The sequence below is a fragment of the Mytilus trossulus genome, chromosome 14, assembly GCF_036588685.1.
Source record: "Mytilus trossulus isolate FHL-02 chromosome 14, PNRI_Mtr1.1.1.hap1, whole genome shotgun sequence".
Classification (NCBI taxonomy): Eukaryota; Metazoa; Mollusca; class Bivalvia; order Mytilida; family Mytilidae; genus Mytilus; species Mytilus trossulus.
This window is the reverse complement of record NC_086386.1, coordinates 36,010,890-36,023,795: the sequence shown is the minus strand read 5'-3', so window position 1 is coordinate 36,023,795 and position 12,906 is coordinate 36,010,890. Positions and strand designations below refer to the sequence as shown.

The 12,906-nt window shown below is 32.0% G+C and overlaps 1 protein-coding gene across 20 annotated transcripts in view; it reads right to left on the bottom strand.

Moving 5' to 3' along the window:
• The window catches only part of LOC134696113 (CUB and sushi domain-containing protein 3-like), a 119,890-nt gene that overhangs the window by 59,075 nt on the left and 47,909 nt on the right, over positions 1-12,906 (bottom strand). For 3 of the 20 annotated variants that reach the window (XM_063557728.1, XM_063557731.1, XM_063557734.1), the window contains exon 1: positions 3,228-3,371. The exons of 16 other annotated variants lie outside the window; for them this stretch is intronic. In XM_063557728.1, the coding sequence (XP_063413798.1) occupies positions 3,228-3,312 (85 nt within the window). In that variant the 5' untranslated portion in view covers positions 3,313-3,371. Of the gene's footprint in view, positions 1-328; positions 523-3,227; positions 3,372-12,906 lie in introns of those variants that run through there. One more of the 20 variants, XM_063557729.1, reaches the window with a different exon arrangement.

Sequence of the window (12,906 nt, the reverse complement as noted above, 5' to 3'; positions counted from 1 at the left end):
TTTTGTGAAAGGAAACCTCTTAATGTGAGTTCCCAATAGTCAAAACATTAAATTCGCTATCTTGGTTGGAAAGTGAATGAATTAAGTCAGATTTCAAAGCATTCAGCTTTTGATTTTTATTCAACGTTTTATAAACAAAACTCTACTGGTAATCTTATATAAATGATTGACATCGAGTGGTTTTTTTCTTATAATGCATTACCACCATAGATACCAGGCTTTAATGAGTGTACACTTGTGGACTAGTGATATATAAATCTCACAAATGACAATAAAAAAAAGTTATAAAGGACAAACAATTACAGAACAAGATTTAAGAAAAGGTTACCTGTAATTGTTGAAAGTAGCAACAGATTAATGACTACTGTCATCGGATTAACAAAAACAATCTTGAAATCCATTCTCAAATTCATCCGTTGTAAACCTTCTGACTTGTTATTTTAATCAGAAATATTTTATACCAGATGATACATTCGCTTTAATGTTGAATCTCACGTAGGTTGACAGAAACAAACATCTTGTTGTACATCGTTTTTATCATTATATTGAAATTAAAAACGCATTAGCCATAGATGAATGATTTTCTGATGGATTAACAAGTTGTCAGAGGCTAAATAAACGATAAACATTTGAAGTTATTGGGATTGTTAAAGCAACAGGATCTACAATTGTATAATAGTGTTTGAAACTGATAACACTCTTTCTTTTATATATATTCATATATTGTTTAAAATATTTACTTTTTGTCATCATTTGTCGTCGTCAAAACTTTTTTTACTCTATTACTTTAACAAGTATTAATTTCTGAGACTTAAAAATGTTTTTAAAGTATTCTGTTTTCGCTGAGGGAATCAAATGTTAAAGGTCTTTCGTAAATGTTGTCTCATCTATAACAGCAAGTACATTTTTGCTTCTGTCATCTGGTGTCAAGATAAGTTAACCATGATATCGGAATTTGTATTCGTCTTCTGTGGCACCCAGTTAGAATATTGTCTTGGATTTTTAATTTCAAAAGATTTTAGAGGCCTTTAATCTCACAAATGTGAAATCCAAACGTCATCATATGCAGTGTCAAAATAGAATAATATTGCATCTGGTCATGTTATAACTGTCTACCTTGGTATCGTAATTAATGAACAACTAAGAGAGTTGTTAGCGAAGGGACCAAAATACAGAATTGTCAATCAACTGGACAAAGAACTTCAGTTTACTGATGCATGCATTTGTGAGCTATGCTGGAAAATGGGTAAAGAGTTAACTATATGAACCAGAACTAGACACTTTATCTGAATGGATCAAAGCTATTCGATCAATCATTCAGAAGCGCATTCAGAAACTAATATGAACTATGAGCATAATATATCAGTATACTGATACCAAAACTTCACAAAACTCCGTATAAAGACCAATACATAGCTGGATCATCAAGATGTTCGACTAATCATCTTTCTAAAGTGTTGACTATATTTTAACAGTAAAAGATGGCCTCCAAACATATAGTGATAAGCTTTATTCACCGAGTTGTGTCAATCAGATGTGAATTTTCAAAAAATTCTACAGATCTACTGCTAAATCTCAGATCACAATCTCTGCAATTTTGTAGCAACACTAAGACTTGAATTTTCTACGCTTGACACTACTATCACCCATCAAAAGATTTACTTCATCACGTCATTTAACATATATTGTTCTATAAAAAATGGGAATCGTAGATATTATTTTATTGTTTTGGGTTTTAATAACTCTTATTTTTTGAAGAACCACACTAATTCTTTCAGACAATACAGTGATGATGATATTTACAAAATGCTTTACTTTTTAATCGACCATATATTTATAAGTTTGATGAGTTTAGACTTGATATTCCAATGGTTACTAATTGTGCACTCTTTTTGCCAACTTGTTTTTGTACTCGTATTAAGCAAAATTCATTCACAACCTTCTAAAAGACAAACAGAAAAATCACCTTGCAAATTTCTTTAGTTTTACTTTCAGATATATTGGTGATGTCCTATCACTGAATAATTCATTTTAGTCAGTACTTGCATCAAATATATTTCATATATTCCAATGAAATTTACATTTAGAATATTACTGGTACAAGGAGGACTGCTTCATACCTTGATCTTTTCCTCAATATTAATATTGATACAAATGGACGACTGCAAACTAAAATCGATGACAGTCATGATGATTTCAACTTCCCAATTATCAAATTCACATTTCTCAGCAGTAATCTGCTCTCCGATGTATGATATGAACATATCTCATTGAAACGGTATGCTCGTGCAGGTTAACAATATTCTTATTTCATAAAGAGGGGTGTTCTTCCTACGCTTTAGTCTAAATTCAACAAATAAAGATAGTCGGTAAGATAAATTAGTTACATACTGTGCTAGTGACCTAATATGATATATACAGGGTAAGTAAATTCCATATGGGGTTCGCGCTTCGCTCTCACCCCATATGGAATTTACTGACCCTGTATATATCATATTAGGACACTAACACACTATGTAACTAATAATATTTCCTCGTGCATAGAAAATAAATGTGCACTATTACATGAGAAGAAGGGCGTTGATTCGAATTCGGTTATTTGTAGAAGATATGCCTAAAGTTCTGAAAGAGGTTTCCTTGAACAATTTGTAGATCCAGTAATATAATATCGATTTGTGAAAGGAAACATATCTAATGTGAGTAACCAGTAGCCTAAACATTAAATTCGCTATCTTGGATTGAAAGTGAATGAATCAAGTCAGATTTCAAAGCATTCAGCTTTTGATTTTTATTCAACGTTTTACATGCAAAATTCGACTGGTAATCTTATATAAATGTTTGACATCGGCTGTTTTTTTCTTATAATTCATAATCACCATATATACCAAGCTTTAATGAGTGTACACCAAACGTGCATTTCATCTTATAAGACTGATCTGTGAGGCGCTAATCACATAAGGCTAAATTAAGTACGACGTCGCAGGACTTTACAGACCCTAAGTTCCGAGAGATAATGCTTAAAACAGTTATGGTTATATATTCTATGGCAGAAAATACTTAGCATTTCGAAATATTTTCATTTTTGTATAACTATTGACACATCAATGCTAATAATGTCAAAACAAAAGTACTGACTTCTGGACTAGTGATATACAAATCTCACAAATGACAATAAAAAAAGTTATAAAGGACAAACAATTACAGAACAAGATTTCAGAATAAGTTACCTGTGATTGTTGAAAGCAGCAACAGATTAATGACTACTGTCATCCGATTAACAAAAAGAATCTTGAAATCCATTCTCAAAGTCATCCGCTGTAAACCTTCTGACTTGTTATTTTAATCAGAAATATTTTATACCAGATGATACACTCGCTTTAATGTTGAATCTTACGTAGGTTGACAGAAACAAACATCTTGTTGTACATCGTTTTTATCATTATATTGAAATTAAAAACGCATTAGCCATAGATGAATGATTTTCTGATGGATTAACAAGTTGTCAGAGGCTAAATAAACGATAAACATTTGAAGTTATTGGGATTGTTAAAGCAACAGGATCTACAATTGTATAATAGTGTTTGAAACTGATAACACTCTTTCTTTTATATATATTCATATATTGTTTAAAATATTTACTTTTTTGTCATCATTTGTCGTCGTCAAAACTTTTTTTACTCTATTACTTTAACACCTATTAATTTCTGAGACTTAAAAATGTTTTTAAAGTATTCTGTTTTCGCTGAGGGAATCAAATGTTAAAGGTCTTCCGTAAATGTTGTCTCATCTATAACAGCAAGTACATTTTTGCTTCTGTCATCTGGTGTCAAGATAAGTTAACCACGATATCGGAATTTGTATTCGTCTTCTGTGGCACCCAGTTAGAATATTGTCTTTGATTTTTAATTTCAAAAGATTTTAGAGGCATTTAATCTCACAAATGTGAAATCCAAACGTCATCATATGCAGTGTCAAAATAGAATAATATTGCATCTGGTCATGTTATAACTATCTACATTGGTATCGTAATTAATGAACAACTAAAAGAGTTGTTAGCTAAGGGACCAAAATACAGAATTGTCAATCAACTGGACAAAGAACTTCAGTTTACTGATGCATGCATTTGTGAGCTATGCTGGAAAATGGGTAAAGAGTAAACTATATGAACCAGAACTAGACACTTTATCTGAATGGATCAAAGCTATTCGATCAATCATTCAGAAGCGCATTCAGAAACTAATATGAACTATGAGCATAATATATCAGTATACTGATACCAAAACTTCACAAAACTCCGTATAAAGACCAATACATAGCTGGATCATCAAGATGTTCGACTAATCATCTTTCTAAAGTGTTGACTATATTTTAACAGTAAAAGATGGCCTTCAAACATATAGTGATAAGCTTTATTCACCGAGTTGTGTCAATCAGATGTGAATTTTCAAAAATTCTACAGATCTACTGCTAAATCTCAGATCACAATCTCTGCAATTTTGTAGCAACACTTAGACTTGATTTTTCTACGCTTGACACTACTATCACCCATCAAAAGATTTACTTCATCACGTCATTTAACATATATTGTTCTATAAAAAATGGGAATCGTAGATATTATTTTATTGTTTTGGGTTTTAATAACTCTTATTTTTTGAAGAACCACACTAATTCTTTCAGACAATACAGTGATGATGATATTTACAAAATGCTTTACTTTTTAATCGACCATATATTTATAAGTTTGATGAGTTTAGACTTGATATTCCAATGGTTACTAATTGTGCACTCTTTTTGCCAACTTATTTTTGTACTCGTATTAAGCAAATAAGCATTCACAACCTTCTTAAAGACAAACAGAAAAATTACCTCGCAAATTTCTTTAATTTCACTTTCAGATATATTGGTGATGTCCTATCACTGATCATCACTGAATAATTCATTTTAGTCAGTACTTGCATCAAATATATTTCATATATTCCAATGAAATTTACATTTAGAATATTACTGGTACAAAGAGGACTGCTTCATACCTTGATCTTTTCCTCAATATTAATATTGATACAAATGGACGACTGCAAACTAAAATCGATGACAGTCATGATGATTTCAACTTCCCAATTATCAAATTCACATTTCTCAGCAGTAATCTGCTCTCCGATGTATGATATGAACATATCTCATTGAAACGGTATGCTCGTGCAGGTTAACAATATTAAAATTTCATAAAAAGGGGTGTTCTTCCTACGCTTTAGTCTAAATTCAACAAATAAAGATAGTCGGTAAGATAAATTAGTTACATACTGTGCTAGTGACCTAATATGATATATACAGGGTAAGTAAATTCCATATGGGGTTCGCGCTTCGCTCTCACCCCATATGGAATTTACTGACCCTGTATATATCATATTAGGACACTAACACACTATGTAACTAATAATATTTCCTCATGCATAGAAAATAAATGTGCACTATTACATGAGAAGAAGGGCGTTGGTTCGAATTCGGTTATTTGTAGAAGATATGCCTAAAGTTCTGAAAGAGGTTTCCTTGAACAATTTGGGTCTTAGATATTGTTGTTTATCTATATCAATAAGCCATGCTGGATTTTAAATACATGTAAGTCATTTAAATTTTTTGTGTGTATTCAGGGAATATCTTGCAATATTTGTACAAAATTTGTGTCACTGCCTCTTTTTCAAGAGCATGCAAGAGTCAATGCTAGATGTTTTGTTTTGCAAAAAAAACATCATAGCACATCATAAAGGTTACTGTTTGATTGTTTTGAATAGGATTCAATTATATAAAAACAAGAGTGCACACACTGAAATGTCTCGCCTTCTTTACTTATCATTGAAATTATGTTGATGGTCCTAAGTAAGGTAAGCTTTATTACAACTGTCACATAAACCAAGATAACTAAACAAAGACCAATGAACCAGGAAAATGAGGTCATGGTCAGATGAACCATGCCAGGCTTACATGTACAGCTAACAATGCTTCCATAAAACAAATAAAGTTGACCTAATACTTATAGTTTAAAATAGACCAAAACACAAACACTGAACAATGAATTGTGAAAATGAGGTCAAGGTCAAATAAAACCTGGGCAAATAATATATTGATCATAAAATATTTCCATACACTTAATATAGTTGGCCTATGGCGTATAGTATCAGATAAAAAGACAAAAACTGAAAAACCTAACTTTGACCACTAAACCATGAAAATGAGGTCAAGGTCAGATGACATCTGTCCGCTACACATGTTCACCTTACAATCATTCCATACAACAAATATAGTAGACCTATTGCATTAAGTATGAGAAAAACAGACAAAAAAAACAAAAACTTAACTATAACCACTGAACCATGAAAATGAGGTCAAGGTCTGATGACACCTGCCAGTTGGACATTTACACCTTACAGTCCTTCCATACACTGAATATACTAACCCTATCGCTTATAGTATCTGAGATATGGACTTGACCACCAAAACTTAACCTTGTTCACTGAGCCATGAAATGAGGTCGAGGTCAAGTGAAAACTGTCTGACGGGCATGATGCCCTTGCAAGGTACGCACATACTAAATATAGTTATCCTATTACTTATACAATTTGTAATTAGAGAGAATTCAACATTACAAAAAAATCTTAACTTTTTTTTCAAGGGGTCACTGAACCATGAAAATGAGGTCAAGGACATGTGACTGACGGAAACTTCGTAACATGAGGCATCTATATACAAAGTATGAAGCATCCAGGTCTTCCACCTTCTAACATATAAAGCTTTTAAGAAGTGAGCTAACACCGCCGCTTCCTTAGCCGCCGCCACAGCGGCCGGATCACTATCCCTATGTTGAGCTTTCTGCAACACAAAAACCAACAACATTACAATGATTATGTTGGTACACAAAGTTTTGTTTTAATGCATATGAAAGACTTCTTATATAATAGAATGTCACATTTTAACAGGTTGTGGACAACCTGCCAAATGGAGAACTATTATGAGGAACAATCCCTCATTTGAGTAATTATTTCATAGTGCTGAAAACTAAATTTTACAAAAATAGGTCTTTTTGGGTAAAATTGTACAAATTTATAGAAAATGGAACAACTTTTATCAAAGAATCACATTTTTATTATGGATTTTATAAAAGTTAGTAGCCTTGAAAATAATGAAATAGTCAAATTTTCTAATTTTTCATAGATTGATTAAGATAGGAATACTTATCTTTGGGAAAATTTGCTGCATTTTCATGAATAATTGTGCCATTTTAAGAAAAATAGACAGTTATTATCAGTTAAGAAAATTTTGTTTTTCAGCACTACCAAATGATTACTCAAATGAGGGGTTGTTTCTCATTTGAGAAACAGTTCCCCATAGGGTGGGTTGTCCCAAACCTGTTAAATATAACAGTACATTCAATTGTAAATAAAATTCCGAATCCAGATAGACAACAATGGAGCTAGAGATGTAGATACAAGCTCCATTCAAATTAAGAGGGTTCACAGGTCTAAATCATTTTTTTTATTTAATACAGGATTTCTCTATATTTTTCTTTAAATGAACTTTGATTATACAAAATAGAAAATTGAAATAAAAAAATGGGGTCACCGTTCATTTACGCTCACAATCTGCCTTCAAAAGAAGCATACATTTTTGTTAATGTCCTTTTTTCTGTTAAACTAATAGAAAAATAGCAGTAATATCGAAATAAAAAAAGAACTAAATTACAGAAATCACTTAAATTTTACAATTATCTAGTTTATGTACAGCCAATTCGAAAACAACAATAAAAACAAGAGGCTCTCAAGAGCCTGAATCGCTCACCTTAATTCTTTTGGTTAAATCTCTCATCAATGATTATTTTGGCTTTTCAATTTATTTAAATGTTCTTTGGAAAATGTTGGATCGTCCTATTTTCTTCAAAAGCCAAAAAAAATAATCATTTTCTCCGATGTTCTATTTTAACCATAGGAGGCTATGTTTCTTGACATACAAGGAAATAAAATATAAAATTTATACTAGATACTCTGAAACTCATTTAGCCTAAGTTTGGCTGAAATTGATACAGCAGTTTCAAAGGAGAAGATTTTTTAAAGTAAGTCAACATGATGAACAAATTGTGAAAAAAGTCTTTAAAGGGCAATAACTCCTTAAGGGGTCAATTGACAATTTTGGTCAAATTGACTTATTTGTAGATCTTACTTTGCTGAACATTATTGCTGTTTACAGTCTATCTCTATCTATAATAATATTCAAGATAATAACCAAAAACAGCAAAATTTCCTTAAAATTATCAATTAAGGGGCAGCATCCCAACAACAGGTTGTCTGATTCATCTGAAAATTTCAGGGCAGATAGATCTTGACATGATAAACAATATTAACCCCATGTCAGATTTGCTCTAAATGCTTTGGTTTTTGAGTTATAAGCCAAAAACTGCATTTGACCCCTATGTTCTATTTTTAGCAATGGCGACCATGTTTGTTGATAGATCAAAACTTTGGATACAATTTACAAACTAAATACCCTAAGGAATATTTAGTTAAAGCTTGGAAGTATTTGGCCCAGTAGTTTCAGAGGAGAAGATTTTTGTAAAAGATTACCAAGATTTACGAAAAATGGTTAAAAATTGACTATAAAGGGCAATAACTCCTAAAGGGGTCAACTGACCATTTCCGTTCTGTTGACTTATTTGTAAATCTTACTTTGCTGAACATTATTGCTGTTTACAGTTTATCTCTATCTATAATAATATTCAAGATAATAACCAAAAACAGCAAAATTTCCTTAAAATTATCAATTAAGGGGCAGCATCCCAACAACAGGTTGTCTGATTCATCTGAAAATTTCAGGGCAGATAGATCTTGACATGATAAACAATATTAACCCCATGTCAGATTTGCTCTAAATGCTTTGGTTTTTGAGTTATAAGCCAAAAACTGCATTTGACCCCTATGTTCTATTTTTAGCAATGGCGACCATGTTTGTTGATAGATCAAAACTTTGGATACAATTTACAAACTAAATACCCTAAGGAATATTTAGTTAAAGCTTGGAAGTATTTGGCCCAGTAGTTTCAGAGGAGAAGATTTTTGTAAAAGATTACCATGATTTACGAAAAATGGTTAAAAATTGACTATAAAGGGCAATAACTCCTAAAGGGGTCAACTGACCATTTCCGTTCTGTTGACTTATTTGTAAATCTTACTTTGCTGAACATTATTGCTGTTTACAGTTTATCTCTATCTATAATAATATTCAAGATAATAACCAAAAACAGCAAAATTTCCTTAAAATTACCAATTCAGGGGCAGCAACCTAACAACGGGTTGTCTGATTCATCTGAAAATTTCAGGGCAGATAGATCTTGACCTGATAAACAATATTACCCCCATGTCAGATTTGCTCTAAATGCTTTGGTTTTTGAGTTATGAGCCAAAAACTGCATTTGACCCCTATGTTCTATTTTTAGCAATGGCGACCATGTTTGTTGATAGATCAAAACTTCGGATACAATTTACAAACTAGATTCCCTAAGGAATATTTAGTTAAAGCTTGGAAGTATTTGGCCCAGTAGTTTCAGAGGAGAAGATTTTTGTAAAAGATTACCAAGATTTACGAAAAATGGTTAAAAATTGACTATAAAGGGCAATAACTCCTAAAGGGGTCAACTGACCATTTCCGTTCTGTTGACTTATTTGTAAATCTTACTTTGCTGAACATTATTGCTGTTTACAGTTTATCTCTATCTATAATAATATTCAAGATAATAACCAAAAACAGCAAAATTTCCTTAAAATTACCAATTCAGGGGCAGCAACCTAACAACAGGTTGTCTGATTCATCTGAAAATTTCAGGGCAGATAGATCTTGACCTGATAAACAATATTACCCCCATGTCAGATTTGCTCTAAATGCTTTGGTTTTTGAGTTATAAGCCAAAAACTGCATTTGACCCCTATGTTCTATTTTTAGCAATGGCGACCATGTTTGTTGATAGATCAAAACTTTGGATACAATTTACAAACTAAATACCCTAAGGAATATTTAGTTAAAGCTTGGAAGTATTTGGCCCAGTAGTTTCAGAGGAGAAGATTTTTGTAAAAGATTACCAAGATTTACGAAAAATGGTTAAAAATTGACTATAAAGGGCAATAACTCCTAAAGGGGTCAACTGACCATTTCCGTTCTGTTGACTTATTTGTAAATCTTACTTTGCTGAACATTATTGCTGTTTACAGTTTATCTCTATCTATAATAATATTCAAGATAATAACAAAAACAGCAAAATTTCCTTAAAATTACCAATTCAGGGGCAGCAACCTAACAACGGGTTGTCTGATTCATCTGAAAATTTCAGGGCAGATAGATCTTGACCTGATAAACAATATTACCCCCATGTCAGATTTGCTCTAAATGCTTTGGTTTTTGAGTTATAAGCCAAAAACTGCATTTGACCCCTATGTTCTATTTTTAGCAATGGCGACCATGTTTGTTGATAGATCAAAACTTCGGATACAATTTACAAACTAGATTCCCTAAGGAATATTTAGTTAAAGCTTGGAAGTATTTGGCCCAGTAGTTTCAGAGAAGATTTTTGTAAAAGATTACCAAGATTTACGAAAAATGGTTAAAAATTGACTATAAAGGGCAATAACTCCTAAAGGGGTCAACTGACCATTTCCGTTCTGTTGACTTATTTGTAAATCTTACTTTGCTGAACATTATTGCTGTTTACAGTTTATCTCTATCTATAATAATATTCAAGATAATAACCAAAAACAGCAAAATTTCCTTAAAATTACCAATTCAGGGGCAGCAACCTAACAACAGGTTGTCTGATTCATCTGAAAATTTCAGGGCAGATAGATCTTGACCTGATAAACAATATTACCCCCATGTCAGATTTGCTCTAAATGCTTTGGTTTTTGAGTTATAAGCCAAAAACTGCATTTGACCCCTATGTTCTATTTTTAGCAATGGCGACCATGTTTGTTGATAGATCAAAACTTCGGATACAATTTACAAACTAGATTCCCTAAGGAATATTTAGTTAAAGCTTGGAAGTATTTGGCCCAGTAGTTTCAGAGGAGAAGATTTTTGTAAAAGATTACCAAGATTTACGAAAAATGGTTAAAAATTGACTATAAAGGGCAATAACTCCTAAAGGGGTCAACTGACCATTTCCGTTCTGTTGACTTATTTGTAAATCTTACTTTGCTGAACATTATTGCTGTTTACAGTTTATCTCTATCTATAATAATATTCAAGATAATAACCAAAAACAGCAAAATTTCCTTAAAATTACCAATTCAGGGGCAGCAACCTAACAACGGGTTGTCTGATTCATCTGAAAATTTCAGGGTAGATAGATCTTGACCTGATAAACAATTTTACCCCGTCAGATTTGCTCTAAATGCTTTGGTTTTTGAGTTATAAGCCAAAAACTGCATTTGACCCCTATGTTCTATTTTTAGCAATGGTGACCATGTTTGTTGATAGATCAAAACTTCGGATACAATTTATAAACTAGATACCATAAGGAACATTCAGTTAAAGTTTGGAAGTATTTGGCCCAGTAGTTTCAGAGGAGAAGATTCTTGAAATAGTTTATGACGACAGACGACGAACGATGACAGACGCAAAGTGATGGCATAAGCTCACTTGGCCCTTTGGGCCAGGTGAGCTAAAAAATAGGTCACCGATAAGTTAAAAAAGATATTTCAAATTTAATGGCATTTTTGCACCATAGGGAGATCATTAGGAGCTATTTCAATGATATCAACACTTTAAAAGTCACCTGGGGCCAACACCAATTGTTTTTTTTGGAATGATTTTTGAACCATATGAAATCAGTAACGAAAAATCAATTTTTTTTTTCTCTGAAATTCTTATACCCGCGAGCCTTGCAAATATCTGCATACGAGAAGCACCAAATGGTATAGGGAATTTTAATTCAGAATGCAATATGTTTCTATACCCTATGAAGACATCAGGAGACAACATTCACTAAGTCAATTAGTGTGGATTTTAATAGATTGATGCAGTATTTTGAATAAAAATAAATATATACCAGGGAATTCCAGTTTTTTCGAAGCTGTCTTTACTTTCTCTGAAAGGCCTTCCGTTTACAGAGCCACCAGGCATGATCTATTCCTGTTCCAAAGTAATTTTTTAATTTGTCAGTAAACACAAAATGTCATTTTCTGTGACGAAAAAGTAACAACTGTAACGTATCGGAAAAGGCATGAACTAATCCCGGAATTTTTATTATTTTTATTGAATATTTTCGGAATGCATACACGATCGTACAAGATGTATATTTTCTTTTAAAAAGCGTAACTTATCAGTAACTGTGAAATATGGGGTATGTTAAATTTGACTTAAATCTTAAATTTTGCAAATATGTACTTGCCGTGTCTCCAAAAATTGCACAAATATTGGAGTTATATCAGAGCTAGGTAGATTTCCTTTATATATTAAGATAAAGCTGTGGCTAATCAATCGTGGTATGCAAACATCAAGTTTTTTAGTGAAAAAATTGGTTTAAATTTAGCACTTTGAAAAAACTCAGTAAAAATAAATTCAAAATTTTACTTGGAAAATGTATCAAAACTGATTTTTTAACACATTGGAGCCATCAAAAAGACTTAATTAAAAAAGTTTATCACAGTTAATTTAGCAACTACTTTAAATTTAAACATAATTTCACTTTTGAAGATTACTTCAATATTAAGAACAGAGATAAGAGAGTTACCTGTATACTAACTACATTAAGAATAAGTAATCATTGTCTCCGCATAGAGAGAGGCCGTTACAAACAAAAATTGATGACCATGCAAAAAATATTACACTGCTAAGACCAGAGAGAACATGCCAGTTTTGTTCAATCAACTCGGT